The sequence below is a fragment of the Sus scrofa genome, chromosome 6 (genome assembly GCF_000003025.6).
Source record: "Sus scrofa isolate TJ Tabasco breed Duroc chromosome 6, Sscrofa11.1, whole genome shotgun sequence".
NCBI lineage: Eukaryota > Metazoa > Chordata > Mammalia > Artiodactyla > Suidae > Sus > Sus scrofa.
In genome coordinates, this window is record NC_010448.4 from 93,750,626 (window position 1) to 93,774,401 (window position 23,776).

At 52.3% G+C, this 23,776-nt stretch overlaps 2 protein-coding genes across 2 annotated transcripts in view; one reads left to right on the plus strand and one right to left on the minus strand.

Moving 5' to 3' along the window:
- Positions 69-14,220, plus strand: CDCA8 (cell division cycle associated 8). Its single transcript, XM_021095971.1, has 11 exons — positions 69-219; positions 381-493; positions 632-760; positions 3,222-3,262; positions 5,085-5,157; positions 6,869-6,951; positions 7,752-7,816; positions 8,994-9,089; positions 10,590-10,716; positions 11,722-11,808; positions 12,926-14,220. Exons 2-11 carry the CDS (start codon positions 397-399, stop codon positions 12,968-12,970), a joined length of 843 nt encoding a protein of 280 aa, XP_020951630.1. The 5' UTR covers positions 69-219; positions 381-396; the 3' UTR covers positions 12,971-14,220.
- The window catches only part of EPHA10 (EPH receptor A10), a 39,338-nt gene continuing 29,668 nt past the window's right edge, over positions 14,107-23,776 (minus strand). The window contains 9 exon segments of the mRNA XM_021095973.1: positions 14,107-17,212; positions 17,375-17,530; positions 18,154-18,347; positions 18,589-18,738; positions 18,971-19,174; positions 19,414-19,475; positions 19,922-20,107; positions 21,390-21,515; positions 21,661-21,722. Coding sequence (XP_020951632.1) covers positions 17,098-17,212; positions 17,375-17,530; positions 18,154-18,347; positions 18,589-18,738; positions 18,971-19,174; positions 19,414-19,475; positions 19,922-20,107; positions 21,390-21,515; positions 21,661-21,722 — 1,255 coding nt within the window. The 3' untranslated portion in view covers positions 14,107-17,097.

A 23,776-nucleotide genomic window follows, 5' to 3' on the forward strand; every position in this document is an offset into this window, starting at 1 on the left:
TTCTGGGTGCTGTAGTCCTGCGTGTGAATTGACTGGCCGATCGCAGAGCGTCCCTGCGATTGGCTGTTGTGGGACCCTCTAAGACGGCGGCTTCTCATTGGTCAGCTTGTGGCAGTTTGAATTTGGTGGCGGCGGTCGCACGTCCGGTTAGTCCCGGAGCCGCTCCCTCTCAGCTGAAGCAGCCAGGGTTTTCTCAGCCCCTATTACCGGGGCCCACAGGTGAGTGCCTCGCGAATCGTTTATGCTCATGCCGGGAAGGGCAGGGGTCCCCTTCCAACCCCCCTGGGGTGTCCTCCGCCCTCTCCTGCTCCTTCGCGGCCCCCTTTCCCTCCCTTTCTCCGCCGCTGACACCCTTTGGCTTGGCCCCTCTCTCCCCGCAGTCTCCAGCGAAGTGCCATGGCTCCGGCTAGGAAAGGCGGCAGTCGGGTGGCCAAGAACAACTCGCTACGGAGCCGAAAGCTCGCTTCCTTTCTTAAAGACTTCGACCGTGAAGGTAAGGGGCGGAGCCCGGGAGGTCGCTGGCATCTGGGACAATCGCGGGGTGCTGGCGGGTTGGGGCGCAGGCCGCACGGATTCCAGGCCCCGTTTGCCCACTGGTGACCCACGTCTTGTCCGCTCTGCCCTCTTGCAGTGCAAATACGATCCAAGCAAATTCAGTCAGACAGGCAGAACCTCCTCAAGGAGATGGATAACCTGTACAACATCGAGATCCTGCGACTCCCCAAGGCACTGCGCGAGATGAACTGGCTCGAGTACTTCGGTAAGAGCTGCTAGAGTTTCCCCAGGCCTCGACCTGGAGCCCTTCTGTGGTTCCAATGACAGCCTTCATCTTCATCCTGAAGTCGTCCAAGATCCCTGTAGGAAACTGCAACCTTACCCATCCCCACTCTGTCTCACTGCCTTGCTTTATTTTTCTCCTTTGCTTTTAACCTCATCTACTTGTGCAGGTAGGCAAACAAACATTTTCTCTACAGAATCGGGTAGTAAATATTTTAGGCTTTATGGGCCAAATGGTTCTCATTGAAAACTACTCATCTCTGCTGTGATAGTTCCGAAACAGCTGTAATGAATGGGCACAGCTGTATTCCAATAAACATGTATTTATGGACATACTAAAATGTGGATTCACATTATAAGATTTTTTTTTTTTGATCCAACCATTTAAAAACAAACAAATGAATAACTTGGTCTGTTACCAGAGCTCAGGTGGAAGGATAACCCCAAGCAGGTCCTTCTGCTTATGGAAATTGCCAGTTTTAAAATGGGCAGATCAGGGAGTTCCCACTGTGGCTCAGTGGTAACGAATCTGACTAGTATCCATGAGGATGCAGTTTGGATCCCTGGCCCCACTCAGTGGGTTAAGGATTGGTGTTGCCATGAGCTGTGGTGTAGGTTGAAGACAGGACTCAGATCCTGCATGGCTATGGCTGTGGCGTAGGCCAGCAGCTGCAGCTCCAAATCGATTTCTAGCCTGGGAACTTCCATATGCCATGGGTGCAGCCCTAAAAGAGGCAACAAAATAAATGAATAAATCAAATGGGCAAATCAAATGGTGAAGTGCAAGCACACAAGAGTTTTCCTGGCCAGAGAAAAATCCCAGCCTGTTCCCCACCCCCTTGTTAAATGTCCAAGGAAATGCAAGAGGCTGTCATTTCTGACGGCTTACCCTTACTTGTGCTATTTTTCTTATTGTTGATCGTTCAGTATGCAACCTCCTTCCTGAAGAGAAATGCATGTTCTGCTCACATAGTAGACATTTAATGATCCTTTTGACTTGCCCTTTTATTTATTAATCTATCTGTGCATTGCTACAAATATTCATTGAGCAGGTGTTTGTCACGATGCTAAAGATACACTGGGAAATAAAACAGGCATTGTCCTTACCCCCAGGAATTTACAGGTTAGGTTTTTTTTCTGCTCTCGCAGCATGTGGAAGTTCCTGGGTCAGGGATCAAACTCACACCACAGTTGTGACCTGCACGCCACAGCTGCAGCAGCACTGTATCCTTAACCTGCTGCGCCATAAGGGGACTTCCAAGAAGGATCATTTTAAAAATTGAAAATGATTATATAATTAAAATTAAAAGTACTACAAAAGAGAATAGAATAGTGGTTAGTGAGCACATTTAGAGAGTGCTTCCTATGCCAAGCAGGCGTTGTGCCAAGCGTTTTCCAAATATGAACTGATTTCATCCTCATAACAACCATATTAATTAGTAATATTATCTCTGTTTTATAGATGACAAGACTAAGGCACAGAGATTGGTTGCACTGCTCAAGGTCTCATAAGCTAGTCAGTCTTTTTTTTTTTTTTTTTTTTTGTCTTTTTGCTATTTCTTGGGCCGCTCCCGTGGCATATGGAGGTTCCCAGGCTAGGGGTCCAATCAGAGCTGTAGCCACCGGCCTACGCCAGAGCCACAGCAACATGGGATCCAAGCCACGTCTGCAACCTACACCACAGCTCACGGCAACGCCAGATCGTTAACCCACTGAGCAAGGGCAGGGACCGAACCCGCAACCTCATGGTTCCTAGTTGGATTCGTTAACCACTGCGCCACGACGGGAACTCCAGCTAGTCAGTCCTATTTGACCCTAGGCATTCTGGTTCTAAAACCTGAGTTCTTAACTCTTATAGCAGGAGGACCTAACCTAAGTTTTTATTCTACATCTAAATCTCACAAAGACCTCTTCATTCAATACTCATTTACTACGTACCTACTGTAATACCTATTTTTGCCAGAAGCTGTGGATATTATCTCTGTCCTCAAGGAATTCAGTTCAAGGCGGGGTGGGCACTTCAACATCTTTGAGTAGTTTTCGGGTGTGATGAGTGAGCAGCCAGCTCAGCACATGGCAGCAATCTGCTGTGAGAGAGAAAAATACATAGAGTTTTGGGTTTGAGCTGAGTTTTGAAGGATGAATTAGAAATTTGTTGGGTGTAGAAGATTATTTTGGGCGGAGAAAGTAAGTCCCAGGGCACCAAGTCATGAGAGACTGTGGTGTATTTGGGAAATAACAGGCATCTGGGGTGTGGTTAACCTAGAGTAAGTCATGACCAGACGAGTCAAGCTTAGGGAAAGATCAGACTTGGTTGTAAATGCTCTCGAATGTTGGGCCAAGAGCTTAATCTGGTCCAGTTTTAGAAAGAGAACTGGTTGTATTAGGGAAGATGGCTTATTATTAAACTCTAATAGTAACTAAACAAAATGTTCTTTTCAAAGCCCTTGGAGGAAACAAGAGGGCCCTGGAAGAAGCAGCAACAGTAAGTGACTTGCCCTATTTTTGAACTGTTGGTTAATTTTTAAGTTTAGTCTGTTTACAAAATTCGACCAGTGGGTGCTGTGGAAGAGGTTCCAAAGGGATTATTTTCTGTGTCAACTGAAATATTATAGTTGTCAAATACTGAATACGCAAGGCGCAAATAGTCTCAAGGTTTATGAAGAGAGATGGTTCTATTTTTGGCAGGTTCCTTCCAGTTCTTTGCCCTGACCTTTGCAGGGGAAATAGAAAGCCTGAGGTCCAAATTCCTTTAAGCCCTTGTGTCATTATGGGGTGACACAGCCACTAGGTGACCTGGCCCATTAGATGACAAAGAGACTGTTACTTTTCTTTTTTTGTCTTTTTTTTTTTTTTTTTTTTTTTTTTTTTAGGGCCACACCTGCAGCATATGGAGGTTCCCAGGCTAGGGGTTGAATCAGAGCTACAGCTGCTGGCCTACACCACAGCCACAGCAATGCCAGATCCTTAACCCACTGAGTGAGGCCAGGGATCAAACCCGCAACTTCACAGATACTAGCTGGGTTCGTTACTGCTGAGCCACGTTGGGAACTCCTTCTTTTTTTTTTTTCTTTTATTACTTTTTAAAATTAAAGTGTCATTGATTTACATATAGTGTTGTGCCAATTTCTGCTGTACAGCAAAATGACCCAGTCATACATTTATATACATTCCCTTTCTTATATCTTCCATCACACTCTACCCCAAGAGTCTGGATATATAGTTCCCTGTGCTATATAGTAGGACCCCATTGCTTATCCATTCTGAGTGTAATAGTTTGCATCTACTAACCCCAGACTCCCAGTCCATCCCCTCTCTCCCCTCCCCACCTTGGCAACCACACATCTGTTCTCTGTGAGAGACTGTTGCATTTTTTTTTTTTTCTTTTTCTTTTTTGATTTTTAGGGCTGCACTTGTGGCATGTGGAAGTTCCCAGGCTAGGGGTCAAAATGTAGCTACAGCTGCCGGCCTACACCACAGCCACAGCCACACGGGATCCGAGCCTCCTCTGCGACCACAGCTCACCGCAATACCAGATCCTTAACCCACTGAGCGGGACCAGGGATCAGACCCAAATCCTCATGGGTACGAGTCAGGTTCATTACCCCTGAGCCACAACAGGAACTCAGAGACTTGCTTTTTCATGTCATTCCACAGAAGCTCTGCTCTTGAATGGGACTCTCAGGATTTCCCACCCCATCTCACCTCTTTCCTCTCAGCATGAGTATCAGGGCTGAAGGCAGTAAGATGGGGGTGCAGAATATTTAGATCTGTTCTGTTACAGTAGCCACCAGTTACATGTAGCTGTTTAAATTAATTAAAATTAATAAAATGAAACATTCCGTTCCTCAGACACACTGGCCACATTTCAAAGGTTCAGTAGCCACTTTCTGTTCCGTCATCCATTTCAGACGTCACTAAACCAGTACAGAAACAAGAGCAAGCAAAATACTCTTTGAGCACATAGACATTTATGGAGACATACGGATATACCCACACTTTCTTTAAAGCAAATGGAATGATAGTGGTTCTCTCTGAGGACTGAGAGAATCAGGAGACTGGTCATCTTTCAGGGAGAGGCAAGGAAATAGCACAGGGAACAATACACAGCTCAAAGCAAGTTATTGGCAATGTTTTCAGCCTTGGGTTGTAGAGTCGGTTTATCGGAGTTCAATATATTATGTTCACTAACATAACAATCTTTTTATGTATCAAAGAACATGTTTTTTAATTGTTTTTAATCTTAAAATACTGTTCTTTGTCTTTGATGGAACATACCTGGTGTTTTCTGGCTGTGTTCATCACAGGCTGACTTGGATATCACCGAAATAAACAAACTAACAGCAGAAGCCATTCAGACACCCCTGAAATCTGCCAAAGGTGAGTACTTTTCGAAACCCCCTGTTGAACTGAGAGCCCAAAGGCCCGGTATGCTTGGATGGCTGCTCAGGGAGGCCACGTTGGAGAAGCCTTTTAGCTCTAATGTCTGGTCCTCAGTCTTGTAAATCCAAAAATGTAATTTTGGCCTCTAAGTTCAGTTAATTATATGCAGGACTGATAACTAAACAAACTGCAGACTAATGTGCGAGCTAAAGTGAAAGTGAAGGAAGAAAAATAAAAAGCTGGAGTTCCTGTTGTGGTGCAGTGAAACCAAATCCGACTAGTAACCATGAGGTTGCAGGTTCAGTCCCTGGCCTTGCTTAGTGGGTTAAGGATCCAGTATTGCCATTAGCTGTGGTGTAGGTCGCAGACACGGCTCGGATCCCGCATTGCTGTGGCTCTGGTGTAGGCCAGCAGCTGTAGCTCAGATTTGCCCCCTAGCCTGGGAACTTCCATATGCCTTGGATGTGGCCCTAAAAAGCAAAAAAAAAAAAGAAAAGAAAAGAAAAGAAAAAAAGAAAAAGTAAAAGGCTGTGCTGGAAACCAAACATTGCTGCCTGCCTGCCTCCCTGAGTTAGAGGGGTGAGCAAAGTTTGGGGAGGTGTTATAAGACATGGCAGTGCCAGCTGAGGCTCTCCCTGATCTGATCAGAAGGGCTAAAAGAGAATTATATGCCCTTTTGGGGTCCTGTGGAGCTGGCTTCCATATCACAGCCCCTTAAATATTAATGATTGAAGCAGTTTCCTCTCTAAAGTCACTCCTTGCTTTAGTGGATGAGGAAAATGATGATCACCATGAAACCATGTGAAGTCAGAGGCAAGGGCAGGCCTCAAGTGCAAGGTCTGCACGCCTAATCAGAATGCTGGGCTGCCCATATAAGGCATTCATTAGATGGCATTTCTTAACCACTCTGGTTAGTTTACTTTGTATAAATCCTCTTTTTTTTTTTTTTTAAAGTCATCTTTCTATTGGGTCTGTTTCTTGATCGCCCTCGCTAGCTATGTGCTGCTATTCCACGCTTGTGAAAACAAGGCATTTTAATGCCAAATCAGGCGTCTCCACTAAAGAGAACACGTTTGGAGTGGGGTTCAAGCTAGAGAAACCAAAAGCAAACCACCAATGCACACAGAGCATTGAGTAGCCCAGACCCACATTTGCCCTAGGTTTAGGAGAGGCCTAGTTGGGAACAAGGCAAGGGTTGCTTTCCGGAGCAAAAACGCATTGGGGCAGGTGTTCGTTCAACGAGTAGAATTTACTTTGCAAGGAGGCAGCTCCTTGACCCTAGTATTGCGCAGTTTCTGAGATTGCCCTCAGGCGTTGATCCCCATCGCTCGTTATGTGCTGCTTTTCTGGGCTTGTGAAAACAAGGCATTTTCATGTCAAATCAGATTTCTCCACCAAGGAGAACACGTTTGGAGTGGGGTTCAAGTCAGGGAAACGACCAGCAAACCACCAGTGCACACAGAGCATTGAGTAGCCCAGACAAACAATGGCCCTGGGTATAGGAGAGGCCTAGTTGGGAAAAAAACAAGGGTTGCTTTCTGGAGCAAAAACGCATTAGGGCTGGTGTTCCTTCAATGAGTAGAATTTACTTTGCCAGAAGGCAGCTCCTCCTTGATTGCATACGTTTTATTTCCTATAAGTGTGAATGCATAAAAGCTTATTCCTGCGAGAAGTATTACAACATCACTCTGTAAAAACTTTCTTACAGCACGAAAGGTAATGCAAGTGGATGACATGATAATGGAAGAAGAAGAGGAAGAAAATAAAAACAAGAATCCTCAAACTGCAAGAGTAAGGAGGCACTCAGATTCAGGGCTGGAGCCGGTCAAGAGACAGGACATACTTAAAATACAGGGTTGCCTGCCACCCCCACCCACCCTCCACCAGATTTCACTGGCCAGAGAAGAAAAGGAAGGGAATTCCTAGTTAAGGAACAGGAAGCAATCTGGTGTGTCTGGGACATAAGCTGTGAGGGAAATCAGGTGAGAGCAGGGGCCAGATAATGAATGGCCTTGTGCACCAAGCCTGGAAGTTGCAGTTTCATGAGGTAGGTCATGGTAAATGACATGACCAGACAGGTAGTTCAGAAGAGTATTCAGGAGGAGTTCCCCTTGTGGCGCAGCGGAAACGAATCTGACTAGTATCCATGAGTTTGTGGGTTCGATCCCTGGCCTCATTCAGTGGGTTATGGATCCCGCATTGCCATGAGCTGTGGTGTAGGTCGCAGATGTGGCTCAGATCCTGAGTTGCTGTGGCATAGGCCAGGAGCTGTAGCTCTAATTTGACCCCTAGCCTGGGAACCTCCATATGCCATGGGCACAGCCCTAAAAAGACCAAAAAAAAAAAAAAAAAAAAAAAAAAAAAAGACAGTTACCTTTCATCTTGGTCAAAGTCCTCTACTTTGAAGACCCAGGCAGTATAAATCCTTAATTGATCAATTATGTTCTGAATTATTTAAGTCACGGTGAGTTCTATGAGATGGACCTTCTGGTGATGGGTATTAGTTTCCTTTTCCAGAGCTGGTACCCCTCTCTCTGACTTTCCCATTTGTAGAGCTTTTTGTAACCTGTTTTATTTGATCGTGACTTCAGGTTAAAAGATGTCCTCCGTCCAAGAAGAGAACCCAGTCCATACAAGGAAAAGGCAGAAGTAAAAGGTAAAAGATTTTCCAAATTTCTGCCACATTCATCAGGGTAGAAATAAGCATGAAAGGGCTCCTGTGACTCATGTTCAAATAGAGATTTACCTCGTCGAATCCTTGAGTGTCCAAGCTGAAGGGGCCTCTAGAAATGACCTGAGGCAACACCTTCTCAAATTCTTCTGACCGAGTTCTCTTCCTCCCCCACTTTTTAAAAATTTTAGTGCAGGAGTTCCTGTCGTGGCGCAGTGGTTAACGAATCCGACTAGGAACCATGAGGTTGCGGGTTCGATCCCCACCCTTGCTCAGTGGGTTAACGATCCGGCGTTGCCGTGAGCTGTGGTGTAGGTCTCAGACGCGGCTTGGATCCCGAGTTGCTGTGGCTCTGGGGTAGGCCGGTGGCTACAGCTCCGATTGGACCCCTAGCCTGGGAACCTCCATATGCCGCGGGAGCAGCCCAAGAAATAGCAAAAAGACAAAAAAATAAAATAAAATAAATAACAAATAAAAAAATAAAAACTTTAGTGCAAACAGAGTTTGAGACCCAGAAATGTATAGTAAGCACTGCATATTTTGTTCAGTTGTCTGATGGTCTATGTGCAGAGCTACCCACATAATAATCAGTCACAAAGTGGCTGTCACCTCCCTGGAGTTAGTTTCTTGAAAAGTTCCTCCTGGTCCTGCTAAGTACTGAATCCCTGTGGACTTGAAGTGCTTATGCTGGGAGTGTGGGGGAGGGGGCTGCCTCTCCACATGCTCGGGACAGCAGTCACTGGTGGGTGTCTGTGAAGGGGTGGACTGCTTTCATTTCTCCCTGGATAGCAGTAGCTGCCTGGCAAGAGGACGGGAGCTCCAGCTGGGGGGCCTCCGGGGTGCTGAGAAGTTGTTGCCTTTCCTCACTTCTGTTAGCATGATTGAAAAGTCGGATTCTGGAAGCAGGCTGCCTGGGTGTGAGTTCTGGCTCTGCCCTAATTGGCCGTGTGATCTTGGGCAAGCTGTTTAACTCAGTGTGCCTGAGTTTCTGCATCGGAAATGAGGATAATGATGCTTCTCACGGGGTGGGGAGGAGGCCTGCACGAGTCAGAGTGCGTATAAGGCGCCCAGGACAGTCCCTGACACGGCCAGTTACCTTCCTCTGCAGCTGCCGTCACTGGGCCTGAAAAGTGGCCCACCTAATGGTGTTTCTCACCCATAGGTCAAGCCATTGTGCCACCGTTACCCCAGCTGTGGGCCGAATGGAGTTGTCTATGGTGAAACCAACTCCAGGCCTGACACCCAGGTTTGACTCAAGGTGAGTACTGAGAGCAGCCCTTGGATTTTGATGGGAGCTGAACATTTGACACCCTTCAGGAAAGAAGGCGTTTAAGAAAATACTGGAGAGCCCTCTCGAAGGTAACCAACCACCTGGGCTTCCCAATATTTGTCTCCCCCATGAGTGCAGGTTCATCTGTTTTCAGTGAGAAAATAATTCTTTATCTGATGAGAAGTAAGAGACCAGTCTGTTTCTGATGACCCGGAGGCCTTTAGTGACTCTTTTGGTCTTTTCTGATTATGCTTTTTTTAATAGGTAGTTATTCTCCCATACCCTTGGTAGGAGTGAAAATTGACACCACCTTGTGGGAAACCAATATAAACAAGGATGTTCTTACTGTATAAATTAATCCCTTCCACGGGCTGGTCAACTGGATAGGAGATGCTGTATCGCCATTAAAAAATATAGGTGGCAGAGTTCCCGTCGTGGCACAGTGGAAACGAATTCAACTAGGAACCATGAGGTTGCAGGTTCGATCCCTGGCCTTGCTCAGTGGGTTAAGGATCCGGCATTGCCATGGGCTGTGGTGTAGGTCGTGGCTCAGATCTGATGTTGCTATGGCTGTGGTGTAGGCCAGCGGCTACAGCTCCAATTCGACCCCTAGCCTGGGAACCTCCATATGCTTCGGGTGTGGCCCAAAAAAGCAAAAAATATATATATAAACATATATAAGTAAGTGGATCTAGGAGTTCCCTGGTGGGTTAAGGATCCTGCATTGTCACTGCTATGGCTCGGGTCACTGCTTTGGCCCAGGAATTAGAGCTTTAGGTGCTGATGGGAAGAGCTTCACAATCACGAGCCTCTCCAAGCAGGCTGCAAACAGCATGTCTTAGATGATCCCATTTGATAGAAAGTTTCTAGAAGGACATAAGGACCTGAGAGTGGTTATGTCTGGGTGGGGAGAGTGGAGAAGACTTACCTTCTAATTCTCACTCTTCCTTAACTGCCTGTTTTTTTGTTTTGAGGGGCTTGGGGGTTTGTTTTTACCATGAGCATGTAGCAAAGGACATTTAGAGGAAAATAGATGGCAGCATTTTAAAGATCTTGAGAAAGTCAGTTTGGGCATTAATGTAATGATGTAATCTCTGAATCATCCTCCTTTGACCCTGGAAGATTCCTCCTGATGGAAGCACTTAGCCACTCTTGGAAATACATTAACCATGGTTTATTTCTGGCTGGATGGGGCTGGTTGGATGGCTGGATGGATGGATGACTGGCATCCATGTGGAGCTTTGGACCAAAAATTTACATGGATACGTACTGACTTTGGCTAGATGTATGTTTGATAATTACAACCTCCTTTCTCCAGCTGTGTTTAGTCATCACTGCTTTTTAACCCTAAATTTAGAACTCGCCTTCTTAGAAACATGTGCTTTGAAAACTGCAGCTTGAGGCCAGATGGAGTTTGGAAGGGCTTGTAGCGCCTGGTGTCATTCAGTCTGCCAAGCCATCTTTACAGAGACTTTTCCCACTTTCCAGGGTCTTCAAGACCCCAGGCCTGCGGACTCCAGCAGCCAGAGAGCGGATTTACAATATCTCCCTGAATGGCAGCCCTCTAGCTGACAGCAAAGAGATCTTCCTCACTGTGCCAGTGGGAGGCGGAGAGGTAGGTGTTTCAGAGGGCGGTCAGGCCACCGTGTGCTGCTTACTCGGCGTTTCTTTCTCTTGCCCATCATCCACTGCTCTCCCCAAACCCAAAGTCCTTTTAGTTGCATGGATCCTGAACACCACACTCCGGTGGGACTCAGAACCGGTTCTTCTCCCCTGTTAGAGCTCCAGCCTGGGAAGTTCTGGGTTCCATTTGTTCATCAGCTTACATTTACCCACCTGTCTTGTAGCAGGTTCAAGATGTAGAAGACAGTCCTGCCCTTGAGAAGCAGTTCAATAGTCAAGATAGGCTCCCAGATAACTGTAACACCATGCAGTGTGTGCAGGAATGGAGATATTAAGGGAGGTGCAGGAGTTCCCGTCATGGCTCAGCAGTTAACAAATCTGACTAGCATCCATGAGGACGCAGGTTCGATCCCTGGCCTTGCTCAAGGATCCAGCATTGCTGTGAGCTATGGTGTAGATCACAGATTCGGCTCGGATCCTGCGTTGCTATGGCTGTGGTGTAGGCTGGCAGCTATAGCTCCGATTCGACCCCAGCCTGGGAACCTCCATATGCCAGAGGTGTGGCCCTAAAAGGCAAAAAAAAAGGGGGGCGGGGAGTACAGAGGAGGGCGCTCTCAGGGAGTGTGCTCAGGCTAGACCAGGGAGCACAAGCTGTGTCTTCCACTTTATACAACTTTGAGGGGTTCTGAAGAGGGCTGAGCAGAGCAAGTTGCTGACCTCAGCTGGGACTGAGGGGAGGGTTTATGTCAGATGAGGTCTGCAGGGCACATTTCTAAGCTAACACGCCTCCCTTGTACTCAGCTGATGCAGCCACCGGCCCAGAGGTAAACACTGATGTCACTGTCTTCTTAGGGCTGTTAACTCCCCTCCTGCCCACCTCGCCACCACCCCCTAACAGGTGCAGGACATCAAGGGGGGACCCTTGGCACATGAAGCTGCCAAGTGGAGGTTCCTGCCCCGAGGGACATGCCACTTTAACCCTCTCCCCTCCACACAGAGCATGCGGTTATTGGCCAGTGACTTGCAGAGGATGGACATCGCACAGCTGGATCCAGAGGCCTTGGGAAACATTAAGAAGCTCTCGGTAAGTCTCGCGCTCATCTCTGCTCACAGGAGGCCTCCAGTAGCCGTCTGGGCTTGGCTGTACTTAGGACTGCCTTTTGGGTCCAGGCTGGTGCTTTACACTTGCCTCTTTCTACCAAGGGATTTTTGACTGTTCTCCTGCTTCCCAAGCAGGAGTTCTGTCCCTAAATTGATGCCGAGTTGGTCCATTCTTGAGTGCCTGCCACAGAAGTTCCACAAAGAATCAAAATTCTGCCTCATTCAGGCAGTTGGTATCTGTGTATTAGGGCACGACTGACCTCCAGGAACTGAAGCTTCTTCACGATAGTTCAGGAACAGGGCGAGGACCTTGTTAGGAGGAATCACACAGAATCAAAGACAGTGCTGAACAGCCAGGCCCTCTGAGTGGTGGGACCGTCAGCGCTGGGAGTTTAGGGGCCTCTGCTCTGACATGCCAGCTTCTGTAGCGTCTCTGTCTCTGGGGCCTTTGCACACACCTCTCCTGTACCTTGTCCTTCTTCCCTCAGCAGATGACTTTCTCCATAAGGCTCTTGGTTCTGCTCTCCCTTAACTTGGATCTGTGTGTGGCTTTGAGTAGCCACACTTCCAACTCTGCATCCACTGCTCCATTGCCCAACACAGAGTGTCCAGTTTCAGTTTAAATTCTCAAGAGGGGGAACTGTATTAGCTCAGCTTTGTCAGATGGGCCTCCATGGTCCCGTCAGCTTGGTCTTGGGTGGTGGACGGGAGCACCTAGTGCAAAGAGGGCTGCCGTAGGCTCCCTTCTGGGGTCTGTGAAGGGTGTCCCCAAGGCAGGGGACAAGGGTGCCTTCCCAACGTGTCCTATGGTGCTGAGATCACACACACACCAGCTACCCGAATCAATGACATCCAGCATCTAACTGGACCTACAGCACTGCTCTTCCCAAATTTTGAGATGTTATTTTGCTCCTTTGTTCAGATGAGAAATGGAGATTCAGACAGATTAGTTTGCACGTGTTACAGACAGACTGGAGGGCTGAGATGCCCCCAGAGCTGCCGACCGCGAAGCCAGTGCTACCTGAGTGGACTCAGTGGCTCCCTGGGCGGGCCTGCCCAGCACCATCCTCTCTAAATGACCTCTCTCCTTTTCCCCACAGAGCCGTCTTGCCCAAATCTGCAGCAGCATACGGACTCACAAGTGAAGCTGCTGCTGCAAGCAGCCAGATTTGACAGGATGGACCTTCAGTAGGCACTTCTGGGACCCTGAGGCGACCTTCTCTTTGACTTACTATTTGTTTGAGTGTGAGGTTCCAGAGCAGGCAGTGGTGTTCCTCTTGGAGAATTCAGGAAGCTTTGCTATTGCCCTCTCCCAACCCAAGTGACAAAGACACTGCCTCTGCTGCGTCCATGCAGTCCAAACTTCCTGGCATCCTCCCGGCTGAATTCTCCTTCCTGCTCTTAGAGCTGCCGCCTCTGCCTCCTGTAGCTCCGCTTCCTCTTTGCCCTGCCCTAACCTGCAGAGGCACCAAGAGGAGCCTCGTCTTCGTCAGAGGACTGCCTACCTGCCCTCACTGAGAGCCCTCCGCCCCCAGCCTCTGCTCTGTGCAGGCTTGAGGCCTGGAGCGTTATAGGCTCAGAGAAATGAGCTCCACTCCGTGAGGGGGCGGGAAGCTGGAGGGATGTGCAAATGGGGCCAGGACCTGTCCAGCAGTGAGCACAGCAGGACACATCTCCCCTCCCGCTCCGCCCCCGCCCCCCTCCTCCTGTGGTGGGTGCTCACCGGGCTGTGGAATCTTACACCTGCCATGCCCAGTAGTTTTGGTTCAAGCTGACTTGTGGAACCAAAGACCAAAACTTGGTTTGGGGGCAGTTTCCATGTCTTGCTCCTCTACCTCTCCAGTTAGTCCAGCAGTGGGAATCTGGATAAGGGAATTGTAGGGCTTAGATCAGTCTAGGGTTTTTCCACGACTGGCTGCAGAGGAACTCTAAGCTCTCCGTGGTTCCCGGGCCCCACCAGGTCTGTGGACTTTGCAGAGCACCTGTCTCTTCTGAGGTTCACGAGGAAGCAGGTGTGTCCTGTCTGGTGGCCTTGTTCGGGCGCTTGACCTCTGCCCTGGGCTGTTATGTGGGCACTGAGATCACTGCGCTGCAGCCAGCACCTCTGCCCCAAAGAATCATGGGATAGGGTCCAAGAATGTGGGAGCTGAGGGCTCCCACTCAAGCTTGAGAGCACAGTGTTCTGTGCGTGGCTTTGTTGTACTTTGTTATTTTGCTGCGTGACCATTCTAGTAATCCAGTCCTGTTCAAGTTGTGTTCTTTTTAAGTTCTCTTATCTTCCCTTTCCTGAGACTTGTACATACTGTTTTCCTGAGTTGTGGTAAGTTGATTTGTTTTAATTAGAGCTACTGAAAGTTACCTGTTTCCAATAAATTGTGGGTTTGTTTTTAATTGATATTCTGCCTGTCCTCTCCAAGCTGTGCCCCTCTACACTCCCAGGCCAGCCAGTGCTCACCCTCATGATGGCCCTGATCACTGTCCTGTCCTCTGTTTCCTAAATGTGTCTCTCACTAGCCTAGGGAACTCTTTCATGGCAGGGATAGTCGGGTTTGTCTCCAGGCAGAGAGATCTCAGATGCACACTTTAGAGACCCAAAGCTGGGGGTGGGGAAGTGTCTGAAACCCTCCCACACAAGTGACTTCATGGTTGAGCAACTGTCACTGGCAGAGGCACCATATCACAGACAAGTTTTTATTACTTTGTCCTGCATATAGAACCCAAGAAATATAAAAACATCTCCAGAATTACTCAAAGGAGCCACTTTCCCCACCCCCAACCAGCCCCTTCCCTCCCTGGAGGGGCTCAGATATGGGTGCTGGGGGGTGGCAGGCCACCTCCCTCTACCCAGTGAATAAGTTCCATATAAAAATAGATCTGTAGAGGGCTCCCAGGCAGCCATCAGCCCGCATCACGCTGGCACCTGCACAGGGCTGAGGCTTGGGACCCATCAGGATTCTGGGACCCCACTCCTCAGTGGAGGGGAGGTCTACCCTGGACTCCGAAGTCCCGCCCACACAGCCAGGGGACTCTGCCAAATAGCCTGGGGGCATCAACCTCAAGAGCATGACTGATGTCACTGGAGACGGGGATGAGGCGCCCTCCACCAAGATGGGATGCTGCTGTGTCCTTCCCATGCTTCTTCGGGGACCGTTGGGGGCAGAGCCTGGAGGGCACTGGCATGGGACCCTCCAGCCCTGTCAAAGGTAGAAGCAGTATCTTGGCCTCGCCTAGCACCCCCAAGACACAGGCAGGGCAGGGGCTCAGGAGATGGGGAGTGGGGTGGGGGGACTCCCTCCCTGCTGGCAGGGTGAGGCCAAAGGCACTGCTGGGAGGCCCCGTCCCCCACCACAGGGCACTCTCCAAAGATGCGCTGCATCTTCCAGCCTCCAGGCTCCTGCTGCTGACCCCTCTGCTTGGACCCCTCCTGTCCTAGGTCCTGCAGAAAGCTCCACCAACCCTAAGGAAAGAGCCCTCCCCCAACCTCCGAAGCCCTGCTCAATGTATGCATCAGACTCTCAGCCAAGGAACCTCTGCAGACACCCTGCCATATACACAGTCCAGAGTGTCCATGTGGGAGTTCCCATCATGGCGCAGTGGAAATGAATCTGACTAGGAACCAGGAGGTTGCCAGTTTGATCCCTGGCCTTGCCCAGTGGGTTGGGGATCCCGTGTTGCCACAACTGTGGTGTAAGTTGCAGATGCAGCTCGGATCCCACATTGCTGTGGCTGTGGGGCAGGCTGGTAGCTGCAGCTCTGATTCAACCCCTAACCTAGGAACCTCCATGTGCTGCAGGGGTGGCCCTAAAAAGCAAAAAAAAAAAAAAGGCCCATGTGCCCTTCAGCCCACGGGCCCAGAGTCTCCCATGGGCGACATTTGGTACTACTCCTCAGAGCCCGAGCTCATCTTCCCGCCCCGTCTAAGCCCTCCAAGGGCCAGCTGTGTCTCATTCACCCCTTCCTGAAGCCCTTGTCTCCTTCCCACCCCATCCGACCCCACCCACATGTAGCCAATCCCGGAGCAGGCATATGTCAGGGGTGGCCCTATCCAGACCCTGTTGCCTTCCTACTGCCCTATGAAAGCCTGTGCCTCACGGTCACCCCCACCTCTGGGAAGCCCTCCTGGATAAGGAGCTCTGGAGTCAGCTCAGTGCAACCACTTTGGCCAGAGCCCTGCAGAGGCAGAGGGAGGAGACACGCCACAGGAGGCTGGGTGGTGCAGGGGATGGAGCCTGCAGGAGGGGTCACCACAGGGCACCCCTGGGCTGCCTCAGGAAAGAGCATCGGTGATATAGGGCAGGACCCAGGACTCTCTCCAGAGCCAACCTGAACCCCGAATTGGGAGCTGGGCACACGAGTTCAACCCCAGCTCTGGCCCTGACTCCTCACTGGGCTTGGATTCCCACCTGTACAGGAAGGGTTGGACCAGCCTGTTGGAGAGAGAAGCTCCATCTCCGAGTCACACCTTCAACCATCCCCCAAGGCTGGGGAGCAAAGCTTTTCGGCCCCAAGGAGAAAACACCTCCCAGATGCTGGCTAGTGAGTTTATAAGAGAAATGCAAAGGGAGGACCTAGTGGGGCCACAGGGGAGCACCGGGACCCTCACCCTCACCCTGAGCAGTCAGCCCAAGGGTGGGGCAAGCAGAAATCAGCTCCTGAGACTAGGGCCCTCAGGGTCCAGCCCCTGAGCTCAGCACCACCTCTGCCTGCCTGGGCCTCAGGACCAGGGTCCAAAGAGGGCCCAGCCGGAGCACAGGGAATTAAGGACCCCAGGCCCATCAGGAAGGGCAGCCAGGCAGCTGTAGTCACTGCCAGGTCTAACAGCAGCCCATCCATCAGGGGCCTGTGCTGCCTGTTGGCCAATGGTCTGTGGGGAAATAGGGCACCCCCTGGGGTAGGCCCCAGCCGCCAGTGGGTGTGGAAGACAGAAGGGCATGAGCTGGGCGATTTAAAGCTATATCCCTCTCTCTGCCCCTGCCCACCCTGGTCTCTGAGACCCTGCATTTCCTCCTACTGTTATCTCAGGGGCCTCCCCAGGTTCTGAAAATAGTCCCTCGCCTTTTTCCCGGGAGATTGAGTCAGCCATGGTGTTGAAACTGGAGAAAATGGGAGCAGTCGGCAGTGAAATGAGGGGCAGTGTGGCCTCACACAAGCTCTGGGCCCAAGCAGAGGAGGAGAGCGTTCACTGCCACACAGGTGACGCACAGCTTGCTGGGGTCCTTGGCAGGGCTGGAGGTCGGAGGCCCTGGGGTCCTGGCCTGGAAGAGACAGCCACTCACACCTGCACGCCCCGGCCCTGCAGCTGGAGGACCCGGGCCCGCAGGGCGCTGATCCCGCTGAGGAGGTCCTCCCGGTGTTCCGCCGATGAGATGCCCAGGCTCACCAGGTCCCTGCGGAGAAGGGCAGGTCAGACCCAGCTGGCTGGTCCCCACCTTCTGCTCTCCTTCCCGCCTTCCCCCCCCGCCCCCGCCTGGACAGGGAAGAACCCAGAATTGGTACAGGCCGGGCCTCCCAGGCAGGCAGGCCCAGGGCCCCGGGCTCCTGAGACGCACTGGGCAGTCATGGCAGCCACGGCCTCCAGGCTCCCATAGCCGGCTGCGGCGAAGCTATCCTTGTAGCGGCCCAGGTCCAGGGCCTCCAGCCACGCACCCACAGAGCCAAAGGAGGGGAAGGTGGAGAAGGCACGGTCCTCCAGGGGCGTAGGAGGCCTGAGGAGCAGAGGAGCCAGGGTCAGTTGTCAGCAGGGACCTGGTACCCAGACCTTGTCACCCTCCTGAGGAGAGGCCGCCTGAGAAAGGACAGGAGAAGATGACCAAGGCCCAGGGCAGGCCTGGCTCACACGGAGGCTGGGTGCTCTCGGAGCCGACGAGGGCTCAAGATCCTCAGGCAGGCGGACAGTGGGCTGTACAGGAGCCAGCCAAAGGCAAGGCACTGGGGGTACCTGGAACAGCCTTGGAATCAGATATACCTGGGACAGTTAGGGAGATGACTCATACTGGGGACAACTAATGTTAATGTCACTTATTTTTATTTATTGGAAGTACAGATTTGTTAGGAATATTACCACATTGATTTATGTGGTCATTGTCCCTGGGATACATGGGGCAAAACCCAGGACAAGCAGAAGCGATGAAGGTAAAAAGCTACATATACCTACGGCAAGTGGGAGTATTAGATCTACTGGGGGCAACTGGGTGTGCAGCCGTACCTGGACAGGTGGGGCAGGACAGGTGGGGGAGGGGGAGAGCATTCACGGACAGGTGAGAGTTCGGCTGTAGCTGGTGCGGGGATAGATGGGAATGTACCTGGACAAGTGAGGTGACAGCTGTACCTGGGACAGGTGGTGTCGGCACACTTCGGGGGTTCTGGGTCCTGCATCATCTTGCTCAAGATGCCATGGATCTGGGAGAACCTGGGCCGCTCACCTGGGTCCTTCTGCCAGCAGTCAAGCATCAGTCGGTGCAGGGGGGAGGGGCAGTTCCTGGGGGGTGGCAGCCGGAAGCCGTCCTCCACGGCCTTGATAACCTGGGCCGTGAGGGTGGTGGGCAGACGGGAAGTTTTAGGCCCCCCCCAACACACGTACACACGCACCCGTCCCAAAAAAGACTCAAGTGGCGGCCAGGCAGGGTGGGTCACAAGTAGACAGTGAAGAGGGGCCTGGGGCTAGGAGGTCAAGGGTCAAGGGGCAGAGGTCAGGGAGCTGGGGGTGAGGTCCAAAGGCAATAGGCTCGGAAGGCAAGGCGCTGAAGCCGCAGGTGTCACTCACGTCTTGGCCAGACATGTCCCAGTAGGGCCGCTCCCCAAAGGCCATCACCTCCCACATGAGGACACCGAAGCTCCACACATCACTGGCGGAGCTGAAGTGGCCAAACTGAAGCGTCTCAGGGGCAGCCCACAGTGCCGGGCTCCGGCCACTCTGTGGGCAGGCAGGCAGGTCAGGGGCAGGAGGGGACCAAGTCCTACTCAGGATGGCCTGCCCGCAGCGCCTCGGATCCAGCCCCACCTGCCATCCTCCCGGCTGCTCATGCAGGGGAGGCCCGCGCAAGGGAGGCCCCCAGTGGTGTGGATAACTGGATGGAGGGGCGGCAGGGACCCTGACACAGCAGGGAGGGGGGACGTGGGGAGATGGGGACTCCAGCATAGTTTACCATGGTGGTGTAGACAGCCTCTGCTCGGTCCCGGGGTCCCCGCCCGAAGCCGGAGATCTTGCAGATGAGGCCGCTGCTGACCAGCACACGGCGGGCCGCCAGGCCCCGGTGGACGTAGCCCATTTCTGACAGATACTTCATGGCTGATGCCAGGCCGGGCAGCAGCCCCAGCAGCTGCCCAGCCACCAGCTGGCCCTCGTGCCTCTGTGAGAGAGGAGGAGACCGAGGCTGGGCTGCACTCTCACTTCCCCTGTTGCTGTGTGACCCTGGGGAAGTCACCTGGCCCTCTCTGGGCTTCAATGTGCCCTGTGACCTACCGAGTCAGGCTGGCCAGTGGGTATCTTTATAAGGAATGAGGCCAAGCCCAAGTCCCACCACAGGGAAAGGTGAGGGAGCAAGAATCTCCTGGTCATCAGTCGCCCCCCCAGACCCAGGCCACTCACCCTGAGGAAGCTGTCCAGGGCCCCATGGCTCATGAACTCGGTGACAATCATCAGGGTGCTTCCTGTGCCCGGGGACAGGGAACACACTCACCAAGGTGCCCGCCACCCTCTGCCAGCACAGGTGCTCCCCCACCTGGGCTCCAGACCCAGCCAAGGTGGCCAGGACCAAGGCCAGGCTTCCTGAGTCTCGCTGGCCTCCTGCCTGGCCTGGGACCCTCCATGATGAATAAAAGAGGTGACTCTGAGAGAGGGACAAAGGCCACGGGGAGGGCTGCAGCAAGTTAGCTGAGGGAGATCAATGAAGGTCCAAGAGAGCCGCCCCCACAGAGTGTCACCAAGGCCACTGGTGAATGTCCCAAGGTCATTCAGGGTCGGTGAAGGAGACCAGGGCCCACCCTCCATTCTGGGCAGTGTTGGGGCGCCCTCTCATGGCTGAGTGGAGAGCCTGGTACTCAAGGCTCCCACCTCCCACCATGTCCTCCCGGACCCCCACTGACAGAACACCCACCTCGGGTAACAACGCCCTCCAGCCGCACCACATGGCTGTGGTCGAACTGGCCCAGGGTGAGGGCTTCGGCCAGGAAGCTGAGCCTCTGAGAGTCGGAGCAGCCCTCCCGCAGCGTGTGCACGGCCACGGGGAGCTCCTGGCGGCCGGGGAGCTGCAGGCAGCCGCAGCACAGCTCCCCGAACCTCCCTGTGGGGAGACAGCACCTCAGCCACCCTTCTGGGGGCTGCTCCCTGGATAACGTCAGCAGGGCGAGCCGAAGAGAAAGCAGCTGCTGGATCACGGGCCGTTTCTGGCCTGGGATCTGGGGCTTCTGAGTTCAAATCCTGGTAAACTGAGTGGCAGCCATGTGATGCGGTCTTCCACTCTTTCCCTCTTCTGGCCTCAGTTTTCTCCTCTGTGAAATGGGGAGTCCTCCCTGCCTGACTCTGTGAGAAATTTCAAAGCTTCGAAGAGAGGTCGTTGCATATGCCAGCACATCAGAGGCTATTAAAGCCCAGGGGGGCAGTTCCTGTGGTGGCTCAGCAGTTAACAAACCCAACTAGCATCCATGAAGACGCGGGTTCGATCCCTGGCCTCGCTCAGTGGGTTAAGGGTCTGGCATTACTATGAGCTGTGGTGTAGGTCCCAGATGCAGCTCAGATCTGGCGTTGCTGTGGCTGTGGTGTAGGCCAGCAGCTGTAGATCCGAATTGACTCCTAGCCTGGGAACCTCCATATACCACGGGTGCAGCCTTAAAAATACAAAAAAAAAAAAAAAAATCCAGGGGGACCCAGGAAGGGGAACAATGACATCTATTCTGCCACACGGCCCCTTTCTGGCTTCTGCTCAGCAGGTCGGCTGACAGTAGCTTCGGGCTCCTGGTGAGAATGGCTGCCTTCCCAAAGCACAGGGGCTGAGGGTCTGCACAGGAAGAAAGCAGCCAGGGACTGACCGTTAGAGAGTGTCCACGCACTATGAGCCAGGCCGCGTGCTGAGCTCAGCTCCGTCTGAGGTAGATATCATGCCCATTTAACAGATGAGGAACTGAGGCTCGGAGAAGAGGGATGGGCCCCTGGTCACACAGTGGTCACCGGCAGTGGCAGGACTAGAACTCAGGTATGCCTAGTCCCCAGGCTTGCAAAGGCCCCGCCCCACCGCCCTTTAAGGCGTGGAACAAAACTCCCGCCAGTGGCAGTCTGCAGAGGCCAGCTCTGAAAGGACCTGAATGGAGGGAACTCTGACCTTGGCAACAGGGAAAGGGTAGGAAGGCAGAGTCACTGACTCCTCTGCCACCTCCTTTCCTGGACCCTAGTGGGCGGAGGGCAGATGACGTGGAGGTGGGGCCTCCAGAAATGGGGGCGGGACTTAGGTGGAGGCGGGCTTACAGGATAGAGGCGGGGTGGAGTGGAGGAGGAGCTTCTGGGGAGGATGAGGAGGGGATGGAGGGGGGGCTTCGCCACAGACCAGGCTTCCCGGGTGCCCAGCTTGCCTGTTCCAAGGCTCTTCTCCAGCGTGACGCTATTTGCATCCAGCTCCTTGGCGAACAGATGAACAGCTTGCAGTGGGTCCCCACAGCTCTGGGGGTCCACGAACGTGCGGCGGGTGGGGACTTTGACTGGGAACGCGGAGAAAGAGATGGGGTGAGAAGAAGGGCCTCCACGGCCGGAGGGGTGGGGGTAGGGGTTATGCCATGGCAGCAAGGAAGAGGACTGAGGAGTGAGGTGGGATGGTGCCCGCCCCACCAGGCCCAGACAACTCACAGTGGAAATACAGCTCCTCCTCATCGTGGGCATCCCGACCTCCTTTGCCATAGCTGCAGGGCCTGGGGTAGGGGGGTGGCAGAGTGAGTGCATAGTCATTGCTAGAGCCAGGCTGCTCCAGCCCTTCCCATCTCACCAGCACCCAGGATGGCATTTCTGTGTCCCTTCAAAAGGACAAGGTCTGTGCCCCAGGGTAGGGATCTTCTTGTCCTGCTGGTTTGAATGCTCTTCCCGACAACACATATATAACCTGAGCCCCAGACCTAACCCCTCACCCCCTCCGCAGTCCTAGTTATTTGACTTTGAGACACTGTGCAACTCCAGAGGCACCCACATCCAGGCCCTGACTTCGAGCCCAAGCTGCCCCCTGCCTACAGGCAGACCTTGAACCCAGAGGCAGCTTCTAGTCTAGCCAAGGAAAAAAAACAAAAACAAAACTCAGCAAGTGAACCACAAGCCCACTCAAAGGTCCAAACAAAGCAGAAGGAAGGTGCACTGTGTGAACACATAACAAATGGACCTGACGTGGCTGGGCCACCAGGATGGCTTTCAGAGACACAGGCAGCCAGGGACCACAGGACTGTATCACCATCAACAAAGTCACAGGCCAAAAAAAAAAAAAAAAGAAAGAAAGAAAAGAAAAAAGAAAAAAAACAAAGCCACAGGCTGGCATGTGGGGTCCCCTGGGGCAGGGCCTTGCAGGCCCAGATAAAGACTTTGAGGGGAGCTCCTGGGGGCTTTTGAGCAAGGGGGTGCTGCAGTTCAATTTGCATTTTAGAAAGATCATCCCAGCTGCTGCTGTTGTCTCTGCAGGAGATGGCAGTGACCATGGACATGAAGAGAAGTGAGAGGACTTGTGTGACATTTAGGTGACAGGGCCACAGGGCTTGGAAATGGCAGGAAGGCAGAATGGGAGAGGGAGGAGGCAGGAATGACTGGTAGAGTTCCGGCTTGCCCAGTGGAGTATGTGGGGCACCATTTACCAAGATGGGGAGATAAAAGGTTCTGGGGTTTTTTGGTTTGTTTAGGACCGCAGGTGCAGCATACCGAAGTTCCCAGGCTAGGGGTCAAATTGGAGCTGCAGCCGCCAGCCTACACCACAGCCACAACAATGCCGGGCCAGCTGCGTCTGCGACCTACACCAAAGGTTCAGGGCAATGCCAGATCCTTAACCCACTGACCGAGGCCAGGGATCAAACCCACATCCTCATAGATAATAGTTGGATTCTTAACCTGCTAAACCACAGTGAGAACTCCCTTGGCTTTCGCTTTAATAAAATCAGGAAAAGACAGCCCTGCTTGATGATACGGGTGCAAAGAGCTTAACTAAGCACTCAATAAGTATTAACTATTACATGGAGAAGAAGGGGACATTATCAATAGTGACAGATTCCTGAGATGGCAGGAAGGGGTGGATTCCAGTCACAGGTCAAAGGACGGATCCTGGCCAGGAGGATGGCACCCCCTCTAGAGTGAAAGGAGGGAGAGGATGGGATCAGAGACAGGCAGGTGTGTAGACTTGCTGGTGAGACGTTGAGGGGTTAAGGATGCATTTATTTATTTATTTATTTATTTATTTTTTGTCTTTTTGCCATTTCTTGGGCTGCTCCCTTGGCATATGGAGGTTCCCAGGCTAGGGGCTGAATTGGAGCTGTAGCCGCCGGTCTACACCAGAGCCACAGCAACTCAGGATCCGAGCCACGTCTGCAACCTACACCATAGCTCATGGCAATGCCGGATCAGTTAAGGATGCATTTAGGGAGCAGGTGCAGTAGACGTGGCTGAGGGAGCATGCTGCAGGGCAGAAGCAGAACTGGAATCAGTATTTGGGGTGATGACTGGGTCCACATCAGGAGATGGGAGAGGGTGGCTGAGGTAGAAAAGGAGAGAAGGTTCCTGGAAACAAGGAGGTCAAAGAACCCAGAGGCCAAGGGGTGGGGCAGATTGTCCAATGCCTCCTGAAGTCACCTGACATGGGGACAGGATTCCCACAAACGAGAAGAACATCCAGGAGAGGTGGGGAGAGAGGAATGGGGCAAGCCTGAATGGATGGAGAGGTGGCAGAGAAAACGAGAAGCTTCCACTGGCTGACACCATCTAGTGAGAAGCAGGGTGA